Here is a 27,078-nt window from a genome sequence, read left to right as displayed (position 1 = left end):
GATGGACTGAGGGGGATAACGTCCTGCCGTGACACCAGCTCCTGCTACCTGCTCTACTTACTGTAAGGGCTCCGCTGGTCCCTGCATCCCCTTGAACTTTTCAGACATATAACCAAGAGAGAGCAAAACAGGGAATGGTGAGATAGGGACAGGTGATGACAGAAACATTGGTGGGATGGAAGGGTGCGAAGTGTTACATTAAAGAAAGTGCTAGTGCCAAAATACATTGGTCTGCCAAAAACCTGCATAAAGATGGAAGGGCATCAGGGCGTGACTGTCCTTACCTGGTGCACTGCAGTGTTAAAGGATATGGAAATGCTTGGGATTGTTGAGGAGAAGCCTAAATATCTGGTGTGTTGCTCTCCACAGGGCTAATACAAGATCTGGTCCTTTTCCTATTGAAACTGAAGTGTTACACTATGAGCATTACAGAACTGATCTCATAGAGAATTAGTGCTTCTCGTCCTAAACATTGCTTGGCAATAATTGTACTTGGTTCAGTGAAACATTCTAACAGATACTGACAAAATATAAAAATGAGGAATCTCATAAGTATCTGTCAGAGGAAAGCTGTCTTCTCAAAACAAAGCTTCTCGTGGCATCTAAGGTTTCTTCCCTGTGCTTTCTTACCAGCAGCGTCTGGAGGCAGATAATGATGTGGTGGGTTGTGATGAAGTGTGATGCAGATGGTAATTTCAAGGGGAAACACAGTTTCAGAAGATTTCGTCCCATTAGAAACCCTGGCATGTCATGGGCACGTTTGTGCACATTGTCCCTCATACCATTCAACCTCTGCTGCATACAGCAGGGTAAGCATCCAAACTTGCATTGCATTTCTGCACCTCAGCATACACATATATTCTTCGTGTGGGGCTTTATTGCAAAGCCTTCAAGACTCAGAGGATTTAGGGCTTTACATTATGTTTTTAGTGCAGGTTATAGGTTATATGAGAAAAAGCTTCTTTAGGGTGAGGGTGACAGAGCACTGGAACAGGCTGCCCAGGGAGGTTGTGGAGTCCCCTTCTCTGGAGACTTTCAAGACCCACCTGGATGCAGTCCTGAGTAATGTGCTCTGGGCAGTCCTGCTCTAGCAGGGGAGTTGGACTAGATGATCTCTAGAGGTCCCTTCCAACTCTGAAAATTCCATGATTCGGTGAAAATAAAAACAAGGGGCTGACTAGAAAGAACTGGTTGTTCCTACCAGCTATTTTGATCGAGGAAGAATACTAACTTCCAATAAAAAGCTCCTACAGTGAATAAAATGCAATTGATTTATCGCTCATTTTTTTACTTAGGTCAAATAAAACTGTATTTGGAGTTTGTTAGCTCAGTGCAACTGTTGTAGAGTTTAGCATGCTGAATAACGAGCAGGTAGGTAAACTTCTGGTTAAAACAGGTCTCATTCCTAACTCCACCCTGTAAAACAAAGGGAGAAATGAAAAGTCGCACTAGATGGGGTTTCCAGGAGACCAGTGTGGTCTGTATTCTGTGCAATATTCTGTGCAGTCACTTTAATGTAATGCTCTCTTCTGTGGTTTTATGGCAGCCCTGCAAGAGTCAGTGAAAGCATGGACGGGTCAATCTAAACAACAGCAGCTACTGTCCTCCTCCGCTGTAATATGCAGGGCAGCTACTCATGGAGGGTTCATGCCTCTTTCAGATACTTCAGCCCACACAGTCAAATTTTTGCAGTACTCTCATTTTAAAAAATAAAGTAAAGTAGTTGTATAACTTTCTGGAAGGAGAAAAGTTGGACTACTCCTTCTAAGGTGCCTGTGTGTTCATTCTCATCCAGGTCTTTCCTTGGTTAGCTCCAGAGTCTGGAACTGAAAACTCAGTCCGTGTGACACCGCGCTGAGAGCCAACACAGCTGTGCTGCTTCTGGGTCCAGTGCAAAGGTCTTTGCAAGGTGGCTGTAGGGACACACCAGCAGGCTCAGAACGAGCATGGGATCTCTGTCACATCCACTGCGCGGTGCAGATACCCGCAAGGTCCACCACAAATGGCCTTCCTGAAGTTTATGTTGGGTAGCTGATGAACTGCAAATGCAGTTCCTACTGCCCACACCCTAACAGAGCCTTGGAAGCCCTCAAAAGCAGAAGCCGTATCTCATCGTGAGTCCAAACCCAGCAGCCTGTTCCTCTGATGGCTCCTCTTTCCTCTTCTGATACTATGTGTTCCTGCGATTTGTGTCAAACCGAAAAGCTTTAAAAACAGGAAAGAAAGTCACAGCATGGATATTCCATTGTTTTGCTTTTCTGAAGCTCTGTGACTTTGTAGGCTTTTCTTCTGGTAAATCTGTTATGTTATATTCTGAACAGAATTGCAAATAGAAAGTCCACCTCCTTGCCCTCCTCTATACTTTTCATAGTCCTATGATTTACTGGGATCAATATACATCAGTAGAGTGGAGAAACTTCAGAGGAGTTTTAGAAAAATGAAGCTTTACCACACACTTCTGTCAGGTGCAAATACAGGATATAGGCCAGAATACATGGAGCTTTCACAGAAGATGCTGTATCATTAACATATTCCACTGCTCCCCAAGCAGTCAGCCTCTGTGGAAATTGAAACTCAAAATTGACATGGTCTGAGATACTTAAATTCAGCAATAAAAGTTGTAAATACCTTGCCATCACATAACATGCAAAAATTTCACGGGCAGCTAAAGAATCTTTTAAACCATATCCTTGCAGACTGCTTCCCCTGTCATCTCCTGCCTTCACCCAGCTCACTGCCTGCCTTAGTGATGTCAGGGTGGAGAACCTGTACATCCCAAATGAAAAGTCAAAGTGGAATGGCAATAACAGTGCCTCAAGTTCCACAGAAAGTGCTTCAAAATGAACTTCAAAGCTGCAAGATCAAGACCAGGAAAGTAAATGGGAGAAATAACATTAGTCTTGTGACAGCTATAGATATGATGGGGAGATAAGCAGTTTTCTCCAGACCTTTCTGAGTAAGACAGAAAACGGTTTGCTTCTCCTTTTCTTTTCTGCCAATAGCTGTAATTTACACATTGTGAATTTGTATATTGTAGATACATATTAAGTTAGAAAATGACAAGCACTGTGATGTTCTCAAATGTGCAACTACTGTCCACAGTGTGTAGATGGAATTAAAAGTCGTGCATTCACCCTGTGATCCTGCTTTGCCATGCACGATATTTGGGGCTGTGCTGCATATATAGTCTGGCATATCCCTAGTGAGTAGGAGCCAAACTCTTTGTTTGGCCCCATTTTCAGAAATTACTTGACTCGAGAGTGCACAAAACAAGACAGATTTTGTTTTATGTGATAATGCTAGCTGCAGAGAGCTCCTGTGGCTCAGCGCAGCCACAGTTCAGCTTCAAAAGCCGGTCATTTGGGAGCAAATATATGCCCTCCAGTCTCAGCTGGCATTTTGTGCCCCTTTTACTCTCTCAGTTCTGTCGTAGTGAATGATATTCAGTTAGTTAAATGTATTGCTTCTGCTCTGCAAAGCTGCCAGCAAAATCTTTGTAATGAGATTAGATAATGTACAGCCTTTTTCCTAAGAAATGCTCTGTAGCTTTGGGGGTTTTCTACTTAGTTTTGCTAATCTGGCTGCTGATAGTGAACATGCAGACCCTTCTCAGCAAGAGAGTCCAAATTGCTTCTAAACTGTGGCCCTGATTTTACAGAGTTCTCCTCTTCGTTGATGCTCTGGGCTCAATCCCCGTGTTATTAGTGCGGGTTGCTGGGAACTTTGCCTGAGGACTGATCACAGGGATTGAAACCGCATTTGGAATGTGGCAGCTGTTTACAAGCGCAAAGCAACACCAACGCACAAGCCCTGTTATCCATCAAAAACTGCAGTTAGTTCTAAGAGAGGCAGAATGAGGCTTAAATCAGTTATTAGAGTGTAATACCTGCCCTGCTCCCTCGTCACTGTTTCCAGACTGGGAGTAATTATTCCTCAACTATTTCAAGAAACGAATTCATTCTTTTTCTTTTGGTGGGTTGTAGGTAAGAACAACTGTCAGCGTTATTCTTGCATGTAATGTGAAAAATCCAGCCTTTCATTTATTAAGATGACAGTTTTACCAGTGTTAAGTCTGCATTACTGTATTTACCTTTATGCTCGCCCTGTGGGGGGAGCTTTTGGCTTCGCTTTCCCAGGCACTGAGCACAGCCCCGGCTGTAGTCAGTGGGAACAAGGGGTGGCTCTGGCGAGTCAAGTCACACTAGCAATTAGCAACTCCTGTAATGGATGCTTCCATTTTAAAGGCTGTTCTAACGGTGTCACAAAGCTGTAACTATCATTCCAGAGATCATGAAGAGCTCAAGTCTGAAGCTTTAACTCTTATCAGACTTAAAACAGTTTAATGTGAAAATATGAATAGTATGGGCCTTGAGACAGCTTCCATTTTCCAGTAGTAGGTTATTGATTATTCAGGATTATGTAGCCAGGCATTGAAATCCTTCTTATAAAGCAGTTACCATCACCTAATGTTCATGTAGCATAGGATTTCCTTTATATATAAAAGCATAGTGTTTAATTGGAATCAAGGCTAGAGAGCTATGTAGAGTTTCTCGCAAAACCTCTAGAATTTAATAGAGGGTAATTCACTTTCTACAGAGGATGTTGTTAAAAAAATCTTAGAAGAAATTCTATAGCAAGGACCTGAATATTACAAAATTCTAAGATTGTCCAAAAAGCTTGTAGAACTATGATCACTGTCTAATATTTTCTATATGATAGTATGTAAGTGTCAGTATATTCAATGGATAAGTCATTCTGGTGCTCTGTATTCCTTAATGGAATGAATGACTTTGTTCACAAAGCTTAACCTGCATGAGCTTCAATTCCCTTCTGATATGTGAGAAGGATGATGCTGAGCTGAAATACTAGGAGCGTCATATATTTGAAAAGTGCTGAGCATCACTATTCTTTATTAATTATCCTGTAAATTTTTTCACTGAAATTGAGATTCCTTTCACAGAGACTGGAAAAATCTTTTTACTCATACAAGTGCTTTCATAAGTATTTAAACATTTATGTAACCTTTGAATATTTTAGCAACCTTTGCATTAGTATAACAGAAATAGGTAAATGAGTTTACACACCAAAATACAAAATCGTGAACCTGATGAATACAAGCAGGACGTCAACCGTTATCATATCTCCTCATTTCTGTTCAGTCTTAAAGTTCTGAGACTTTTTAAACCTCAGGCTGTTTAATTAGGGGCAAACCACACAGAATTCTACCTAGAGAATGGACTCATGCCTTACAAATTTGCAGTGTTCATAAACTTGACAGGATTGCCATATTAAAAGCTTCTCTTTTTGTCCTTCAGAACTGTCCTTCAGAGACCTGTTGCTATGGGCTGATGTCTCCAGACGTCAAAAACCACCAGACGAATAAGCAAGCTTAGACTAGACTCACAGAGTCAGTACCACTTACTTATTTTTAGCTCTTATAGTTGTTGTTCCACTTCCGTGTACAACAGATATGAAACAGAAAAGACAATTTTTTGAGTTCACCATCTTTTGAAGGACAGTCTTAGCTTATATTTGACATGAAATTTGTCTTTTGTAAACTATCTGCCTCTGCCAGTAATTAAATGAAGATTTTGCAGGAATCTGTGGCTGAATTTGACCCAGCACAACAGGGGTATTTTTACAGAAGTGTCAACAGCCCCTTTATGGCTGCAGAGTCCAAGGCAGTACGTTGTCACGTCCTTCATGGTGACTTCAAGCAGCTCATGCTCCCTTCTTGCAGTTCTGCAATACAGAGGTCATGGTAGGATCAAGACCTTAATTCGAAAGGAGTAACTAAAGGAAGACGCAGAGGATTTGCATTTGACTGGTAACAGTACTAGGAATCTCCTTAATATTCACTGCAGCTACTCTGTTCATTACCAGGTGGAAAGGTACCTTCACTCCCCAGATCGCAAAGTCACATAGCGCCATAGGTAGTGATTCAGGTGTGACTCTCTCTTGATTTCCAGGCAGTAGTTTTCTCTGTCAGCTCAATAAAATGTGATTTGTTGCAGAGAGAATCTATCCAAGTCATTTGGAAAGGCAGTGGCCTTTGTTAGAAAGGGGCACAAAAATATAATACCAGAAAAAAAGAAAGACAAAGAAGAAATGTCTAGGGAATTGTGCTTAGCCCTGCCTTTTGCTGTCTAGCTTCTTTATTTTAATCTGGAGATAGAAGTTAGAAAAATAGAAAAAAAAGGGGGGAAGTAGCTGAATGCAGCTTAATAATGAAAGAAACTGCTGAAGTAGCATCAGAAAGCTCTTTAAAATGCAAAACTTCTTGCTGATCTGCCACACAGAATGGGAAAAAAACACTCACTTAAAGGTGGTGGCTAAGCATGCTTTCCCTTCATGCTCTCTCGCTTCTGATTCCAAAGATAAAAAGCACTTTTAGGGGCAAAATGCTTTCATAGTAAAAACATAAATACTACAGGAGATGAGAGACAGAGGGCTGCTCACAGAGTCTCCAGCCTCTATTAGAAACTTCTTTAGACTCCTGTGGGCAGGACTCCCCCTGAGAGCCGGTCATTGTACTGTTCAGTGACCTTCCAGAAGCATTGCAAACTCTGGAGGGAAACAGAGAGATACTTTCATCTATCAAAAATGCTTAAATAAATATACTCTTTTAATTAAAAAGAATTTGAGTTCTAATATGATCCAGTTTAATTTATTACTCTCTTTAATCTCCCTTCCATCCTTCCTCTGGGATTCCATGCAAGTGTTCTAGGTTGTCTCTACCAGTCTTGTGTTTCCATCTCTCTTAACCCCATATGTGAAAAGATCAAAACAGTTTTACCAAGTCTACTTTGAATAACTCCAAAACCAAGTTGACTGTGATGTTCTTTCCATCTGAGTTAATCTGAGCTAAGGCGGCCTGTTGTTGCACCTTTTTGTGAGAGGTTCTGCTTAGCAAATCAGACCTTACACATGGCTTGCTGATGTTGTAAACTGTAGCAGAATCAGTACATCTGGATTTGTTCTGAGGCTGAGAAATCCTTTTTACTTATTTTTTCAAGGGACACCATGTGAGGCAAGGGCAAGGGAAGCAAACCCACGTGCTCTCATTCTGCTTAGCCCAGTGTAGCTAAGCTTAGCTGAGATGAGTTGCTTACAGAAGCTGTACACTATGGAATAGCTTCAATTGCATCTTTCTTGAGGAGTATCCTTAATCCTGTACTTATGGAGAGCACACACACATTGTGAATTAGACATAGAGACACTGTTCCCTTCTCCCTTTCATCCCCTGTATAGCACTAGTTGGGAAGTGTGTTGCCTGTGTCAAAAGCAATCGATGTTGCTTCAAGAATGGATACCTGAAAGCACAATAGTTAAAATGCATACAGTAATACAGTCCGATACAAGCTTTGCTCCTCCTGTTCTCTCTGTGTGCTACCTCTTCATCAGAAATACAGGAGCAGAAGAAAGAGCATGTGTAAGGACATTAGCAATGCTTGTACTTTGTGAAAAGAGTAATGTTTTTCTCAATGCAGCTCATAAAGATCGGCCACTATTGCTGATGCATGTCCAGTAATAAATATTATCCTGTAGCAATTTTAAGGGCTGCGTGGTAGCTACAGCAGCCGCCTCCTTAGGATGCTGTATATATTTATTTAGCCATTTGTTTGTCGCATACCCATGAAGGCATATAGCAGCTTTACAAATACAGATGGAGATTGGATCTCAGCCCAGAACCATTTAGGAATTGCAGTTTTGCTACTATTGTTATTGTGTTTTTTCCCTGACAGTTGCATTTGTTCTGTTACTGACAACATTGGGCTTTAAATAATATTAAACCATACATCTAGACCAGACCTGGTCAGTCTAAAGCTGAGTATGTTATCAGAAATCTTTTATGAGCATGTGCATGCGGTTTACTCTGTGCATAAACAAGCAACTTGTACAACTAACTCAGAAAGTTAATTCATTTGTCTTTCGGATCAACTCCATAGAAATGAATAGGATGGAACCAGATTCAGGATAGCAATGGCTGCTGCTCCAAGCAGAATTAAATTAGATCTTATTGACAAGCCTCCCAAAAGCTTATTCTTGAAGGAATATGGGGCTAAAGAATGGAGAGCCATATCTGAAGCTGCTTTGTCAAATGTTCCAGACATAAGTCTTCTCCCCCAGGCACACTCACTGCTTCCCGTTTGGCTCCAGAAGTTGGTCTGCGCTCCAGGTGCAGGGCAGGTCTCTGACCAAGGCTCCCTGGGCTGGGTTCTTTACACCAGTGGGGGAAAATGGACAGAAAGACTTGAATTGACTTTTGTGGGATTAGAGAAGGACAGAAATAAGAGTCCGCATAATTTCTGTACGGAAACTTCCTTGTACCCTGAACTTCATGTTGTGCCATAGGTAACATTCATACGTGGTATATTGTTTAGATGTGAATTCCTCTTAACTTCAGCCATCTAAGAATTAGGTATCTGGTCTAAGATACTTCGCAGGGTCTCCATCTCTGGTGGAGAGACATGGGCAGCTGCAGGGAGAGGGTTAATAATGCTGCCAGACATTGAGAGAGGAGAGTCACCCACTGGCCATTCCTGTTTCCATGCAGCTGAGACAGCAGCAAGACAACGGGCTTGCATTAGACATCAGCAGCTCAAACACGGGAGCTGAATGCCTCCAGTATGTCCTAGCAGCTGTGTACTGCTCCAGGCAGAGATGCCTCTGTGGTCGGGAAGTCAAGGCTGTAACTCCTGACATGGAGCCCTTGCTCACCTGTGCAGTTGGAGTTGTTTTCATGAGAAACATTTGCATGATGCTTCCTCTCCCAGGGTGAAACTGATGCCATGGCACCGCAGAAAGCAAGAGCAGCCCGTCTAGGAAAGGGTTCTGAATCACTGCATGGTATTATCTATTATATTATGCACCTCTGCTGCATAGTACTTTTAGATGAGATCAAATAGTCATTCTGAAACAGCCTAGTATGAACTAAACCCCTTTCTGTATTGCCATTCAATTTAATACATGTAAAAATAGGGCATGCCGTTCATAGTGATAAAATGAAGAAATTTATGCCACCTTCAGACTTTTAAACTTGTCTTAGATGGTCTGAGAGAGAAGTCTGAACAGACAGATGGTAGGACAAGAGGAAACGGGTTCAAGTTATGTCAGGGGAGGTTTAGATTGGATATTAGGAAACATTTTTTCACTGAAAGGGTTATTAAACATTGGAATAGGCTGCCCAGGGAGGTGGTGGATTCACCATCCCTGGAGGTGTTTAAAAAAAGGGTAGATGGGGCACTTAGGGACATGGTTTAGAAGTGGGTTTTGTCAGGGTAGGTTAAAGGTTGGACTCGATGATCTTAAAGGTCCCTTCCAACCTCAGTGATTCTATGATTCTATGGGTCAGGTTCTGTAGTATGTAGTACTGATTTCAGTCAACAGACCCCAGTTACAGCGAAACCTTCTTAGGGAATGAGTTATAGCAATGATTGTATTATGTTCTCTGAAGTTTCCTTTTGCAATCTCACCATCAAATATTTTACCAGAATGTGAGCAGTACCTAAACCTGACAGAGGATACAAATGGGATGTGTATGTCAAACTGGGAACAGTTTAGCTCCCGTATCTGTGGTCACAGAGGACACCCATGTGTTTGATTAGACTGGGGACAGAAGCATTTCCAGATTATAATCTCCATTTGAATAAAATGGTATTGGGAATGGGAGTGGGGATAAAAGGGAGCAGATGGTAATGTAAATATATGTTCAGGTGGGGAGACACATTGCCACCACTAACAATACTCATTATGGGTGATGAAATAGAATTCTGACGGGATGGGAGCAAGAGCAGGAGTTGAAGAGATTTGCTGGGTTTACTGTTAATTTCTGCAGACATGCCAGCTCATTTAGTAATGTAACAGCTCCCTTTGCTAACCACTTAATGTATGATTAATGTGCCTCAGGATTTCCCTAGACATTTATGACACCTTTAGGAATAGATATGACAATGACTTTATCACATGGAGTCACTTCATACTATCTGCATCCCTCTTAATGATTTATATATTCAGGAGTGATTTTATCACTAGTACTCAGTAACGTAATAAATGAGAAAACTCAATGGTCTGTAAATTATAACATTGATTAAAGAAGTGATTACTGATATAACTCTTACATGACTATGATAATGCTTGCTTATATTTCAGGACAGCATTTACATGTTAATGATAAATCCACTGCAGTGTTTAGAAATACTTTACAGCTTTAATCTAAATGTAAACATTTATAAACAGATAATGTTTATTGTAGAGGAAATGAGTAGAGTTCTGCTACTCTTCAGTGGATGCAATCCACTCCAGAGCCAGCTTTGTCTTGAAGACTGAAAGCAGCGTCACCCCTGATGAATGTGCTCATTAAGGTAGAGCTTTGATTTGCTGCTTGCCTCCATTGAGACCTGTTTTGGTTTGTTGGGTTCCTCTTGACCAAGCTGTGAAGAGCCTTGCTCATTATGTATTCCACAGCACTGTGATCGCCTAGTGGCTCACTGCATAGCAAACCAAAAATCACCCACCAGCTTCATAAATAGTATCCAGCCTTTAGGTATCTCCACATAATTTTGCCTCCTGAGCCAGTGGAGGATTTTTGTGTTCAGCTGCTCCCATTGTAAAAGGCCATCATTAACATCCATAAAGAAAAGGGAGCCTTTTTTGTTTGTTTTTGGTTTTGAGATGCCAGGGCTACTCTTTGAGCTCGTTTTGTTGCAGTGATTACCTTTTTTTCTTTCCCCCTCTCTTCTTCCCCCTTAGGTTTCTGACAGATGTGACTATGTTTTTGTCAATGGCAAAGAAATGAAAGGCAAGGTGAACGCGCTCGTGAACTTCACCTATCAGTATCTGAGTGCGCCTCTGCAAATCACAGTCTGGGTTCCACGCCTGCCTCTTCAGATCGACATTTCGGACACAGAACTGAGCCAAATCAAAGGCTGGCGAGTCCCTGTTGTTTCCAACAAAAGGTGGGCTTGAGTTGCTAAATTTCTTGGGTGTTTTTGTAAAATGGATGGAGTTGATTTTAACTCTCAGCAAGAATAGCTGCAGACCTGCACCCAAAAGGCACCATTTTTCCCTGAGGAACAGCAGTACTGGAATCCCCAGCTTTGCACCAGATATCTGCAGATATAATAAAGCTTTTAAAATTTGTGGGAGTTTTGCTTCTGTGCGTGTGTCTGTCCTGTGCAACAGATAATACTGTGGTGCTCTAGTAAGGACCACTTACAGCGTTGCTGTTGTTCAGAGATACCAGCTTAGGTGAAAAAGTGGTATTGGCCTTCGTCGTGCTGGGTAGCCATGCATCAGCAATGGTCCAACAAAACAGAAGGGAGGGCTGCTGTGTAAGGGGGTACTCTCCATTAGCACTCTAAAGTTAATTTTCACAAATGGTCTTGAAAACATTTCTTTATGCTTCCTTTTCTTATGAAAAAAGACCAACCAGAGACAGTGACGATGAGGATGAAGATGAGCGGAAAGGAAGAGGATGCACTCTGCAGTACCAGCATGCCATGGTGCGAGTCCTCACCCAATTTGTAGCTGAGGATTCTAGCCCTTGGGGTCAGCTGAGCTACCTACTGGGCTCAGATTGGCAGTTTGACATTACAGACCTGGTGATGGATTTTATGAAACTGGAGGATCCTCACATTGCCAAGCTGCAGGAAGGCAGGATTTTGATCGGACGGGAAGTAGGAATGACAACGATGCAGGTACTGTGCTCTAGACTGCCACATTCTGCCATTCCCATAGAGAACTTATGTGGGGGCATAAAGGCAATACAGTGTTCTGCTGTCTTGAAACAGGATTATTTCCCATTACATTCCTGTGACCTTCTGGAGTGTCACACACAGCATTAATGCAACAACATTGATCCAAGCCAGAGGTGGTCCAAGGCATGCAGCATGGCCAGGAGCTGGAAGCCATAGAGCCTTCAGAGATGTTTAGGAGAGACAGCACTTCCAGGCTCAGTGAGAAGTCAGAGCTCTTGGCCCATGTGTGTGCAGGCTACCACCAGTCAGCTGATGGGCACCGTTTTGAATTTTTGAGACAGAGATCTTTAGATTGTGTCAAGTTTCTTTTGACTTATTTAAACATTAATTCACGAAAAAAAAAATACCACCTGGTTAATAACCCTGAAAGGCACAAGCAGCCAACACCATATCCCAGTTCTGCCCCGGCTGAATCCTTACTAAGCCAATGCACAAAGAGTGGATATAGCTGAACTAGGCTGTAGATATGAGATGGGGAAGGTGGAGAAGACAGTATGTGCATGAACTAGCTATCCTTAGTTCCCTAAAGATAGTAGTATGGCCCTCAGTTTTATTAAAGGGAGGAATATCCTACTACCTTGATGTTCCATCAGAAACAGAAAAGATACAGAAATGAGAATTTCTAAGCAAAGAAGTGAAGGACAAATCCTAGATGTTGCTAACCTCCCTTTGAAATGGTTGGGAAGTAAATCTGATGAGGTCATCTACAGTGGGACACAGAATAACAGGGAAGAACACGACTGAGATAGTACAGCTCTCTGTATTGGATGCAATGTTCTCAGCCGTAACCTCTCTACTGACTGTTTTTCTGACCCAGCTAATGAAATCAGACTGCCTTTTCAGTGTGCTCTGCCATTTCATTTCTATGCATAAAGCTTTGGAGACAAGAAGGGATGATGACCTTAAGAAAGGTTATTTTAATTGATCAGCCTTTTCCTAAGTTGATTCTTTTGTGTTTCTCCAAAGGTTTTGTCTCCTCTGTCTGACTCCATCCTGGCAGAGAAGACAGTGACTGTGCTAGATGACAAAGTGACCATAACAGACCTTGGAGTCCAGCTGGTGGCTGGGCTTTCACTCTTTCTTCAGCCAAGTGCAGCAAGTAGTCGGGCTATTGTGGCTACAGCTGTTGCCCAAGAGCTGCTTCATACTCCTAAGCAGGTAGTGTACCCTCCGTATTTACTGTTGTTGCCTTTTGGGATGGGGCAGGGATTATGGATGTGAAATATGGATGAGAATTCATAACAAGTTTAGAAGTTAGACTTTAAAGTATAGGGGTAGTACATGTCCATGTCAGTCGCTTTCCTCTAGAGATACTCTGGAACTGCCTTTTCATTTCTTCCTTTCAAATATGGACTTAATCTACAGTAAAAATTCTGACTACACTGAAGTTTATATTATGTAAATTTTTAATACCCTTTCTTTAAATGATGCAACATCTGTTATTTTCGCAACACAGGCAGTCTTTGGACAGTGATCCTTGTTTGCTATATGAGCATGCCCTTGTTTTCCGTGCCAGAGAGCACTGAGCTCTGTGTGTCACAACAATTTAGTATTTTGAAGAGCTATAAAATAGAGGCAGAAGATAGCCAAATACATTTCTTTTCCCTCCTGGAGTCACGGCAGACTGCCAGGCTCCTCTCTCCTTTTATTTTCTAGATGGATTTTGGGGGGTTAGTCATTCAGTTCGTTAAGGTATCGCTGCGCTGATCCTACTTAATTTAAGTCAGCAAATTTCCCTCTCTGTAAAGGGAGGCTTTCAAGCAGCATGTTTCAGGTCACAACCCACGTGAAAAAGAAGATTGGAGAGTACCACCACATCGACGCAAACAGTTGCTCTGGAACAGATTAAAAACAAGGGTCAGTAGCAGTGGAACAAGTTGTGTGTTCATTGCTCTTTCAGTCAGTTGATTTGAAGAGCAGGACTGGGGACCATGCAATTACCTTTGTCCACAACTACTCCTCTCGTAGAAACTGTATTTCATCTCACATAGATAGGGAGAGATCTCAAGTCAAGTTTTACAGCCCATTTTCATGATTATTGCTACCTAATTTTCTGGAACATAAAAATAATTTAGATTGTTTTATAACTTAGTGACAGGAAAATGTCCAAACTAGAAGGACATGCTGCCCATCTGTTCCATTTACTGCATCCTGTAAACATAAGAATCTTATGTAATTAACCCATTTATACCCTTCTCCGGGGCTTAGAAACCATGTCTGACATATTGTCTTCAGACAAAGGCTGTAAAAGCAAAAGCTAAAGCATGCCTAACCCAATTCTGTTATGTAGGACAGAGCATCACTTGTCCTGCAGCATCATTGGAAGAATCATGGCTTTGATTGCAGATAAAAGAGCTTGTGAATCTGGAAAGGTTGCACAGATATATTGTCAACTTCTCAGATTTACAGATGGCCTTTCCTGAGTATGCAGATACTGATCAGCATCAGGTTATGGTGTATTATGACGGGGCATTTCAGGAGTGCACAACATGCCATCTCCTATTGTATTACGGCGTGGCAAGGTGATATGATGTGTCATTATATATCATTACAACTGGCAAGTTCTGAAATAATACAAAAGAGTAAAAATGTGTAAACGTGGTTTGTGTTGAAATTATTTTTCTCAGCACCTGTGTTATGGAATGATTTTAGTGAAATATTTTGTTGAAGCTGATGGCCTTTAGTGAGACAATTTCCATTTCCTCGGAGTGGCACATTTCTGATACAGAAGTGACTGGGCATGTCAGGCTCTCATTCTGGGCAGTGCCTTCTGCTTCTGGTACTGCTGGGCGGTGTGGGATGCTGCTGTCCCTCCTGTCCTCCTCCTGGGCCTACAGATAGCACTACTGCATCATGCTCACTGAAGGGACTGACTGTTAAAACAGGAGGCAGGAGAAAAATCAAGCACCTTTTCTGAGTAAAAGCAGTTCAAAATCTGTTGTTTCTTCTCCAGGCTCCATCTGGAAAAAAAAACGGACTTAGACTTCATTAGAAGGCAGTGGAAAATCCTCCCTATAACAGGATCTGGAACGGCCCGGGAAATCTGGTTGCTTAGTAGCAATCCCAAATTAGTCAGTTTTTCCCACTCTTTTTTATGCACAACGTCTTCTGTCCCAGTTTCCTGCAAGCATAAGCAGCATGGTCTTGTGGAATCCCACTTCAGTCTCTGCCTCTCCTCTCAGCTCCTCCTGTCGGGAGCCTGCCCACCCCCATTGCCTCTCCTTGTCTTCGCACCACCTCCTCCTCACCAGAGGAAGAGCAATGTCCTGCCTGCATCCCAGCTGGAGGCTTTGCTGGGAGCATCACGCCTCACTGTGGGGAATTTGTGAGGGTCAGTTCCTGCTCGAGCACTGTGAGCGTTTGCAGGCCTCAGCCTGAGCCTGAGTGCCATCCCTAGGTACGGGGGCACTTTGGCAGTGCCTTCATCCCAGGGGGCCGAGCTAATTCCTCATCCCCTGCAATTCATGTCCTACTTTACTGTAAGGCACTCATTTGTTCTCAGGCCTAAATCCTACTCAGCCTGTAGACAGGGCTTGCCCAAGGAAGGGCTGTTGAAAAGAGACCAGAGGGACCTGGCATTTGCATCACCAAAAAAATAAGACAGGAATAGATTTCACACTAGACAATACATTGAAGGAAATATTCTTAGCATAGGAGTGGCCTATAGAGGAGTCACATCCATCTTTTCCTTTCATTTGCAGTCTGAAGGGAAGATATAACATTTAAGACACTTGCCCTTAGAAGAATTAACGCAAATGAAGGAATGCTTGTGGCTAAATTTTGCAAGAAGCGACTCATGATTTGGAGTAATATCAGCTGAGATCCTTACTGAGCTCGGATTTCAGAAGAGAAGTGCTGAGTATTTTCTGAAAATCAAGCCCTTTTGAAAGGAGGATTTTTTTCAAGGGGGCAGCCCAGAACTAAGCATATACTTGAATGTTGCAAGGACTTCATTATTTAAGTGTGTCTTTTCCTCTCAAACAAGTTTATAAAAAGGCCCAAATAACTCATGCAAACTTTACTGATGCAATTGAAAAACAATATAACAGTCAAAATAGCTGAAGGTTTTATTTTTCTCAGGAGTGATTGTGTATGTCTCGGCATTGTTATATGGGAAAACCAGTCAATGTGTTCTTAGTCAAATGTTTTCCTTGGCTCCGCATTAGCACCTTCCATAGCCAAGCTTCAGCATAGATTAGCAAATGTCCTTGGGTAATTGGTACCCTGGCAGGCACGGTATTGTCCCTAGCAGATTAAGCAGTACATCTGTATAGTGCAATGGAAGGCATAAAGCATTATACAGATTGTGCCATTACAGATCTTTCACTATCATAGGAATGAATCCAGTATTTTTGTTGTGACTGTCTTTCAGTGAATATAATTACTAGATTAGTTCCTTGATTATAATGACCGTACCATGTCTGCATAAGTAGCACAAAGCAGCCAAAACACCAAGTCCTGAAAAGTTGGCAGTTTCTCCAATACTTAGCAGTCTAAAGAGGATAAGCTAAATTGTTTTATCTTGGATACCTTAAGTTAGATATCTTTGTCTGTATTTGGGCAACTAAATACCTGAGGTGACCTTGAGGGATGCTGAGCCCATACTCCCTCTTTTTTTAAATCAACGGGGCTCTCATTGGCACTGAAAAGTGGATCAATTATTTAGATGCCTAAAAATACATGCATGTTGACCAACTTTTAAATGTCAAAGTTGAAATATCTTCCGAAAATCTGGAAACTGTAGCTGTGAGCAGTCTATTTTTAGTGTCCATCTGCTCAGGTAGGAAACCTATTCCATTTGGCTTGCTGTTGGTTGCTAAAATCAACACTGCCATCTTAAAGGCTTCTCCAAAATGTAAATAAAAGAAAACCTACAGTGGTTAAGTGTTTTCTGATCTGAGTGAGCTTCAAGGACTCATAAATTTCAGCTGGCTCTGCAGGGAAACTCACAGTCACATCCTAGCTTTTTCATCACTGTAGGGTATTGCACATGGTGTAATGAACTGAAGTGGGAGAGTGGATAGAATAAAAGAAAGAAAAATAGAAAGCCTTTAATAAATAGCTGTGTATATTAATATATCTCTCAGTGCTACTGGAAAACCGCAGACATTTTCTTAGGGAAAAAAGAGCAATGTTAATGCATTCTAAAGGCCAAGTTCGTCTCTTTCACATGTGTAGCTCCTGTTGACATCAGTGACAAGACCCAACCCTGTGAGGTCATCTGTAACCTCAAGGAGTGTCCTCCGAGATGTCAGCTCTCACCCTGAGAGGAGGTGAGGGTGCTCAGCACCACCTCAATCAGGGTGACAAGCCAGAATTGCTTGCAGGTCCCTGCCTTTTGGATTGACACAATACTGTCCTGTTTTAACATGTCCTTCATGCAGACTACTTCTGGGAGTTCACTGACATCTCACGGTTAAGTAACAGATACTAGGAGTATTTTTATGGAGTGGATTCATTACCCCATTCTGGCAGTATAAATTACATTTAAGTTGTATTTATATCTTCTTTAAACTGACAGAGCAATGTAATGGCTCACAAGTATGACAAAGGAATTAAGCAGCATGGGAAAAGGGAGAAAGGATGTATTGTTAGATAAGAATCTGAACTCTTCCCTTGCAAATACAAGCAAATTCCCACTGGAAAGGAATGTCACATTAGCAGATTGGACAAAAAGGAGAGAAAGAAATACACGGTAGGGGAATGCATGGTTTGAATTAAGATCTGAGTCTTGGCTGCCTTTCATTTCCACATCATAACGATCAAGCCCAATTTTTGCTACACAAGCCTCAAGCTTAAAAATAAATGCACATGTAATACTTTGATATTTCATGTGGTAAAATTGCTAGGGAAACCTATTTCAGCATTCAAGTCCCCAGACAGGACAATCAGAGCTGGTCTAACAGAAGCTGCTGAGAACAGTATTCCCTCACCTTTATTTGAGGGAGGGATGCATTTGTTTGCTGCAGAGCCATCCACCTATCCGTTTCTTTCCTTTGGTGTCCTGCCTCACCTCAGGACTATTGCAGCCGACCCCAGCAATTGAAGGCTTATTAACAAATACTTTTATTTGTGCTTTAGTGAATGAAGACCATTAAAAGGGCTCTTTATTCTAAGCATGGAATAAAATCAAATATACTGATCAGTCCTCACATCTGTGTTCATAAGCAGTGCAATTCTCTAAAATCGAACCAGTCCTCCCCACTTTACTCCCTTATTTTTTGCTTGACAAATACAAGGTAGAGTGTCCTGGTACCAAGCTGACCCCAGCTTTTTTGAGGAGGTATTGAAGGACACTTTGTAATCACTGACTGTGATGCTACAGACGGGCTCAGTGGAACATCCTAACACAAGCAGACTTTCAAATGCTGTATGATGCTTCAGAGGGCAAAATAATCATCACTGTGGCTCCCAGATTTTCACAGGCAGCTCGTGTGAGTCCCAGCACAATGGGACTCATTAGATCTCTGTACGATGAGCTTTCTACTGAGCCTCCAAACCAGTTCTGCTTCCTGCATTCAGGTTGCCTTTTGGAGTGTCAGCCTCCTTGTTTTATCTAGGTGGAACAGACATAGCCAGCAAACAATAGTGTTTGTGGTGACTCATACGGCAGGGTTTGAAGTATTCCAGGTCAGGCAATACAGAGCTCCGTGGGGACTGTTGGTCTCCATTAGTGCCGTGTTACTTCTGTACCCTGGTGATTTCCCCTTTTACCCACGTAAGCATAACAAATGTCTAACAAGGGAGATAAAACTTCTAACAAAAAGCAAAATGCAGGTTTATCCAAGAAGATTTATCAAGTGGCATCTTTGGACTGATAAGCAGCAATGTAATTCAAGGCCAGAAGAGGTGGTGGGACTGCAGCAGATCAAGAAGAACTGGCCAACTTGCTGGTCTGGTGTGTAAGTTACACGAACAGCAAAGGCACAAGGGAAAATGTAGACAAAATGTGCCTTGATAAATTTTTTTATGTGCTTAAGGAAACCATGATATTTGATAATCAACAGTGGTTATGGGAAGCAGCTTCTTCATCCCCTCCGGACTGAATTTTGCTGTCATTAACATGATCTAATGTACGTTATCTGACTGACTTCACATCATCATAGTCACCGTATCAATCATCCTGTTCTCTAAGAGACGCTGACACAAATGTGTAGTTGTGGTTCATTTGTTCTGAGAGTGCAACTGACTACGTGTGTGTGTGTGTGTGCGCACATATGTGAAAGAGAGAGAAAAAGTGGAGGCAAGAAAGACTGGAGAGCCAGATAATCCCTCAAACTACTTGTTTATGCTTGATAATTAATGAACATGAGCATTTATCACCTCAGTGTTGAGGGCATCAGACAAGGGGCAGCAACTTTGCAGGTAAGAAGGCTCTAATCCATCTTCATCTGCTGATAGTAATTGGAGGACCTTGTCAGAGATTCAGAGGGGATTTATTGATGCGGTGCATAGGATTTGCAGAAACAGCTCTTTGAAGGACATGGTATTAAATCATTTCTTTTTTCATTCTTTTTTTTCTTTTTAGCTTTTCAGAATTTATAATCATTTGGGAAATTCACTTCCTTCCCCTGCCTTCAGCAGTGAATGAGAGGAGATGATCTCTTGCCAAATAGAATATTTGGGCTGATGCAGTATACTTTGGCAGGATTTGAGATTCTGTCCCGCTTTGTCTCATTTGTTTTCTTTCCATTTTAATTAATACTGTCTGTAGTATAAGCATGACAATGTTGTGTTGTGAAAAATTAATTCTCGGAAATAAACAACGTCAATGCAGGTTGAAAGTAATGGCTAAGCTATTGCACACCTCTCTTATCTATAGTAAATCACGCGTGTGCCTGCAAATTTCAGCTGACTGCCATTTCGTTTTTCTCTATCTCTGTTTCATAAAACCAGGAATGCAGAATAGTGGATAAATAGTGTGAAGAATAAAAGTTGGTTTGAAGTTGCTTACAACTTTGTCAAATTCTAGCCATTTAGGCTGAATTTTTCCATGCTGGCTACCTCGTAACCTGTGGCCTGTTAAAGCAGAAAGGAGTCAAGATAAGAAAACCAGACAGGGATGTGGATATCTTGAAGAAGACAGGAAAGAAGAATATATGGCTCCTCATACGTGTTCCTCTCCAAAGTCTGGAAGGAGACCTCAGATCCCTCAGAGGTGCTGTTCTACCACCAGTAAAACCTACTTGCATAGTAAGGGCCAGACCTGGTGCTCTGCAGCACTAGGGATGCTGTGTTTGGCTATTAAGGCCCGCACAAGGCATTTAGTAATGTAAATCCTTTTGTAGAGATATGGAACTGTGCAAGTCGCCAACGGAGCTGGGAGGAGGCACAGGCCTTGTCATTTCCAACCTTAACTGTACAAAATTCTGCACTTATTTTCTCAGTCTGTGCTCCAAAAGAGAGTGCCACTGGCAGACGGTGTCAAGCCTGTTGTGTTATATGCTTGAAATGATGCTGGTGGTTTTGCCTTCCATAGGTTGATGAAAAGTAAGTGTATCTTACACACCTCCCCCGTGGTACATGAGGCTGTCCTCCTGTTTTAGGGATGAGGAAGGCAACAGGGTGTTGAATTGCTGGAGGAGATGCATCTTTTTCTCTCTACACATATCCATTAAAAAAAAGAAAATTGTTACTTTCCCATGACTGGGTTTGCTGTACTATAGATTTCTATGATATAAATTTAAGCTCTGCCCTGCAGCTTTATGTTTCTGTCTGTTCAGCCATTTCAGGGTTGTTTCTCTAATGAAAGATCAGCTGTTTTAATTTCCTTACGCAGTTCACCCTTCCCAGCTTCTGAGCTACCCTGGTTCCGTTTCAGCTGTTTGAAGTGCATTTGAATCATCAAGAACTTTGCCTTCTTTCCTGTTGTGCCACCACTTATTTTTCTTCTTCCAGTCCCTCAAGAACTTGCTGATAGCACTTTGGAAATCAAATATTCAGTATAGTCCAACCTTTTGCAGAGCTAAATGCCCCTTGCTGTTTTCATTGAAAAGCTTTAAATTTAACTAGAAGGGTAGCAATTCCCTTTGTTTATAACCATAGCGTAACAAATTGTAGCCAATTGAAAACCATATTAGGTTGTAAATCTGTATTATGACTGGACGTTAACAGGGTGGCAATGTTTTTCCCCGATGGTGATTTTCAGCCCAGTCGTTCTGGTGTGCCCAAGTGTAAAGTTATTAGGGCCATCTGCGGTTTAAGTCTGGGAAGAAAAGAACTTCGGTTTTGTGTGAAGTTGCACTCTGGCAATCTGCCTGCACGTCTCCTGGCTAAACAGGCAAGACATAGAGAAAATGAAAAAATAAAGAAATCTCCTGCAAAGAGAGCTACTGAGACGTGGAGAAGTAAATATCTGTATCATCTGGATGGGATTTCAAATGGCAAAGAGCTGACCTCTAGCTTTGTGTTTGCTTCTAATGATGACTTCTAACAGTGCTACCTGCAGAGAACAAAGACAGACCAATTAAATCCAGGCCATTTGTATTTTTATTGTAGAGATCATACCAGAATCCCTGTCCTCCTCTCCTTGACACAGAAGTGCGGCAGACTTTTTAATTATCTCAAGGATAAAATGTGTTTTACTTAAAACAAACCTTTCTCCAGCAAAATGGCAATTGTTCCGTGAGTCTTTTTCTTTCAAGTGAATCTTCTGCTCCAGCCATTTCCAAGATATTGTGGTAGCTCCTTATTCCTGCTAAGATATTTATGCCTTGTTTAATTTGACAGCTCCCTGTGACGCCTGTGCACGGGGAACATGAGGAAAATAAGTGTTCTGTCAAGTGCCTCTGGTAATTTTTCTGGTTTGTCTCTTTCAGGTTTTGTATGACAGGAATGACTTTCTTTATAAATCATGTAAATTGTAGCTTGTTAATGGGTACTTTGGTATTATAGACATCTCGTATAAATTATTTTATATGTTCTTTTGCAAAACATTTGCAGGAAGGATAACAGTCGAACCTTTAGTGAAAAATGTGACCAATTTTCTGCCCCATCAGTTGAAGCTTCATTCAGTTTAAATGCAGTACAGAGCCATTGTCTTCCATTTCCTCCAGCTGCCGTTCAGAGCTGAGAGATTGATGAGCTGCAATGGGTTGAGCTGTTTTATTTAAGACCCTGTCTTTAACCATATCCCTCTCCTTTCAGGAAGCTGTAGTAAGCACCTGGATTCAGTTCAGTGACAGCTCTGTTACTCCGCTGGACATTTATGACTCTAAGGACTTCTCCCTTTCTGCTGTATCATTAGACGAAGCTGTTGTCTCGATCCACCAGGACGCTTCCTTAAAATGGCCAGTTGTGGCAGCAGAAGGTGAAGGTCAGGGCACTTTAATCAAGGTGGACATGATGATTTCTGAAGCCTGCCAAAAGTCCAAGAGGAAAAGTGTCCTGGCTGTGGGGAATGGCAACATCAAAGTCAAGTTTGGCCAGAATGATGCAGACTCCAATACAGGTGGAGACTATGATGCTGATGAGATTGAAAACCACGCAAGCGACCGGCGGCACAAAGTGTCAGATCAGGAACGTTATGGCCAGGATGGACGATATTATGGTAGCTCTTCATCAGAGCGAGAGGAAGGTGCCATCAGGAAAGTCAGCACCACAGCAAAATCCGTAATAAAAAATAAAGTAATTAAAAACAATAGGCTGGATGGTGGCAAAATCTTGGACGATAGCCAGCTGCAGAACATTCCTATAGACTTCACCAACTTCCCTGCTCAAGTAGACCTCCCAAAAGGCAATGCGGGCATGGAGGAAAATGACCTGGTACAGACACCTAGGGGCCTTAGCGATTTGGAGATCGGGATGTACGCTCTGCTAGGGGTCTTCTGCCTGGCAATTCTAGTCTTCCTAATAAACTGTGCAACATTTGCACTGAAGTACCGTCACAAGCAGGTTCTGGTGGAAGGACAGGCCACCATGACCCATTCCCATGACTGGGTCTGGCTGGGAAATGAAGCAGAACTGCTGGAGAACACAGCAGATGCATCACCTCAGCAGGATGAGCACACAACTATTATCGACCGAGGGTCGGGTTGTGAGGAGAGCAACCAGCTCCTCAATGGCAGTGCTCAGAAGAACATTCAGAGCCAGGTTCACAGGTGTGCTGACTCAGGGGGCAAGCTCGGAAAGGAACAGAAATCTGAACCTTTACATTCGCCGACATCTAAACGGAAGCGGGTAAAATTCACGACATTCACTACCATCCCACCCGACGATGGTTGTCCTACTGTCAACTCAATCCTAAGTAGCAATGATGATGACATTAAGTGGGTGTGCCAGGATATGGACCTGGGGGACTCCAAAGAGATACGAAACTACATGGAGAAGTTCAAAGACAAAGTGTAGCTCCTTGCTGGTTTCTTGGGTTTAACCACACCTTGATGCCTTCAGTTCTACAGTATATATTGGGACAGAAGAGGGGGAGGGGAAAGAACCACCAGGAGAAATGATGAGGCAGTTTTTATAATCAGGGAAAGAAATTTGCCAAACTGTCCGTGGTTTGTTTTTGTTTCTCACTTTGATTTTTTTTTTCCAGCAGTAATTCAGCTACTCATGGATTTAGGAAGTGGAATATAAATAGCAGAAAGGAACAAGGAAATGGTATGACCAGTATCATGAACTGGGCAAGATGAGGTTGTGAAAATTTGCTTTATGGGTCATACAAATAATAATGATGGTAATGTTTCAAAGTACCAAAAATATTTGTAAAAAGAAAAGAGAGAATATAGGAGCGTGAAAAGAATAAGCAAGAGACAAACAATAACTTCTCCATATTTCTAATAAAACATCACAATTATGGACATATGACCCACAAGGAGACTTTTTAGGTTGTTACTCAAGCCCTTTCTTTTTATTCCTTCATTTGAAGTGAAGATATGTCTTTGGCATTACATATGAAGAAGGAAGAAATTACCTGGTATTTTTATTTTTACTTTTCTGTTTGTCTTGTAAGTTGAAACAGAATAATTTTCCCTTTTATTTTTCTTTTAAATATCTTAAACCCAGGAAAATTTTCAATTCACTAAGTTCACAGTGGACCAAGAGCATTTTGTTCTTAAGTTAGCTATAAATAATCTCCTGTCATTTAAAGAATTCAGGGGATAAGTATTGACTAATAATTTCTGTGTGGTGTCTCTTCTGAAATCCCAAGCCTCCATCGTTTCACCCTAGCTAGAAATATGTTTTGTTTGGAAGAAGTATTCATTTTACTTTCAGGTTTGGGTTGTTTATTTAGTTGTTTGTTTGACATTTCCACAACCAAAGTTCCCATCTTTCACCAAGGGAAGAAGGTGCTGTTTTATGTTAGCTTTTAGAAGTCACAACGGATGGGAGTGCCCCACGAGTCCATTTTCACTGTACCTGGAACTGAGACCGGCACTGGCCAAATATTTGCAGCCTGGATTTGGGGTTTTTTTGAATTCATAATTTCGTTCTGTAATTCTCTGTTTATTCTGATGTCACCAGCCCTCATCAAGCTCAGAAAGCTATGAAAAGAATGGACAGAAAGACATTGATTGTCCCCGAACTTTTATTTCCTTGTAGTGGAAGAGCTGGCCTCTGGACAGACTGTTGGGAGGGAGGGAAATATTGCTGAAGCAAGATCAAGAAATATCTGGAGCTATTTTATAGATAATTCTTTTTGCCATTGGACCAGCTGAGACTGAAAATTTTAGACTAGATTGTAAAGCTGATGTTTTGAATAAAAAAATACAAAACCAGTAATAAATCTGAAGCAGATGCAAACCAGAGTCATAGGTTTGTTGTGTAAACTGGCAGAACTGTGTTGACTCAGTGCCAGTTTACACTCATGGAGGATGCAGATCAAAATCTATACAATGAGGAAACCACTGACATGCAAAACCTTTTGTAACTGAAAGGAAGATGGTAGATCCAGCCTTTTGGAAAACAGTATTATGTCCTGACTGTTAGCCGGAAGCACTTACATTGTCCTGTCTTTACCCATGTATTTCTTTTTTTTTTTTCATTACTAAACTCAGTAGTTTGGTTTTTTTACTTGGACAAATCAATCCTGCCACCCAGTAACATAGATGGACGTTTTAACAAGATATGCCTAGTATGCATTGTAGACTGAAAGAATGTAATATTTATTTATACATGTTATACAAATTGTAATTAAATGCTTTACATGGCTTGACAAATTAACCTCTTTTTTTCTGAGGGGAGGGGGCTCCTTCTGTTGTTTCTGTGTTGAAGTACTGCATCCACTGCCTAACGGCTGCAACAAAATTTAAGCCGCTTTCTGAAGAGAGGAGAATAGAGATGTATGAAACTTTTTCACTGCTCTGACCCTTCTTTTGTGAACCGCTTTCCCTTCCCACCCAACGTGTGGTGATGATGATGGATGGCAGGAGAAGACAGCAGTCAGGCACAGTTCATGGCAGTGTCACTATTCATCGTGTTCATCTTCATGCCTACCATCAGCACGATCAACTCCAGGACTCTTGCTTCTGATGTGTGCAGCCCAGTCATAATTAATTATGTTGCTTCTCTGATTGATACAGTAGGTTCAGATGGAAGCAAGTTTCACTGAATCACAACTGACATATACAAAGCACCCTGTATCCCAGAGGACCCCAAGCTACTTTACAAGCTCAGCACAGTGCTGCATCAGCCACACCTCAGGGATCAGTATATCTTCCTGGGAAAACGCAGGTGTCTCTGAGGTGAAAAAGGCATTTACAGCACAGAACTGCAGAACACAACAGCAGAGGAACAAGAAAGATAGTATGGAGCAAAAGTAATACACCATGGTAGCGCAGAATATAATTGTTCAAAGTGCATTTTTAAGAAGGCTGTTACTGTGCTGGCCAGCCCCTGCTACAGCACGTACGAGGAATGGCATCTCCAGTAACCTGGTGCTCCCGAAACCGTGTACTGGTGCAGCACTGGCTGGAGAGGAAAGGGCTAATTACTAAATCGCTGTTTCTAGTCCATGCACCCTGACTTTGCTCTTTGCTTTTGGCAGCAGAGGCTTTATAGGATCAGAAGAGGAAAGAGTATCTCCATCTAACATAAACAGTTGCCTGCTGAGAGAAAACCTTGTGAGCAGAATTCATCTTGCTCTGTATTTTCCCGATGACAGGTGCCTGTCTTTCTTGGTCTTGCTATCTCACCGCATTGTCTAGGGAAAGTATTCCACAGTGAATGAAAACATTATTCCTAATTCATCTCCTCTCCAAAAGCTCAAGTGCTTTTTTTAAGAAAGAAAAACGTGTCTTCATTGAAATGAAAAGGGGGGAAAAAAATCAAAGTTTCCCATGAGAAATCATTTTGCAATTCCTTTTCAAAAACCGTGATGTAAATTTTTGTTGAAAGACACACTCCTGTATTAATGCAACTTAGATTGGATTCAACATTCCCAAAGAGCAGCAGAGCTCTTCTGTTATGAATAGGAAAGTTATAGCTTATTCATTGTTTCAATATTCCATGAAATAATTACCATGTTTTACTTTGTGTTTATTGATTGCATGTATAGTTCTACATTGTCTGTAGATTCAGACTTAGGCACTTTGTTTGAAATGACTACCCTTTGGAAAAATTAATTTTAATATATGGTGGTGATCATTGTGGCAAGATTTCACTGATGATTAGCCATGTGTCAGTTCTCAGTGACAGTATTTTGTCATTATATTTAAATTAGAAAAAATCGTGGCTGCAGAGTCCCTGTGAAGTGAGTGGTTGCGGAGGCTTGCACACGTGGAGTCCCTTGACTGCAGCCTGTAGCGCTGGGTTGGACACTTGCCATTCACAAACACATACGGCATTTTACGCACACTGCAGATTGCCACGGACATTTGTTACAGTTCTGACTTACTCTTTATCTTGTCTGTGCCGTAATAATAACTTTACAAATGCTGATAATCACATACAACTGCCAGCACGAGCACATGCACGGCCAAAGGGAGAGGCTTAAGCAGCAGTTTCTTTAACCAGACTCAGGGACGGTCAGTGCGGCCACTTTCCCAAAGCAAATTAAATGGCAACATAACATCCCTGAAGCACATAAAATGGTTTTCTCTGGTGTTTTTTTACTAACACATACCTGTTATTGATGTCTTTTAGTTCCTGAGTTATCAACTAATGGACTTCAGCTAATCTCCACATTGGCAACGCGGTGGGGTTTTAAAGCTGTACGAGGAAGCCGGCTGACGTACTGCCTGTCGTAATACAACATCGTACTATAGCAAAGAAGAAGAACCACTGCTCCAGGTTCTGTACCGTATATGTGATAGTAGTAGGAATGTGGAAAACGTGTTCAGACAGGGCATGATGTGTTTAACAGCGGGCCTGCATGGTG

General features: G+C 41.7%; 1 protein-coding gene across 1 annotated transcript in view; it reads left to right on the top strand.

The window, feature by feature from the left end:
* Positions 1–24,916, top strand: part of TMEM132C (transmembrane protein 132C) — a 223,039-nt gene extending 198,123 nt beyond the window's left edge. The window contains exons 6-9 of the mRNA XM_074606548.1: positions 10,753–10,958; positions 11,426–11,699; positions 12,726–12,917; positions 21,906–24,916. Coding sequence (XP_074462649.1) covers positions 10,753–10,958; positions 11,426–11,699; positions 12,726–12,917; positions 21,906–23,105 — 1,872 coding nt within the window. The 3' untranslated portion in view covers positions 23,106–24,916. The remainder of the gene's footprint in view (positions 1–10,752; positions 10,959–11,425; positions 11,700–12,725; positions 12,918–21,905) is intronic.
* The last annotated feature ends 2,162 nt before the right edge of the window (positions 24,917–27,078 follow it).

Source organism: Larus michahellis, chromosome 13 (assembly GCF_964199755.1).
Source record: "Larus michahellis chromosome 13, bLarMic1.1, whole genome shotgun sequence".
NCBI classification, from domain to species: domain Eukaryota; kingdom Metazoa; phylum Chordata; class Aves; order Charadriiformes; family Laridae; genus Larus; species Larus michahellis.
Note: the sequence above shows the minus strand (reverse complement) of the source record. Positions and strands in the feature narration are given on the sequence as shown.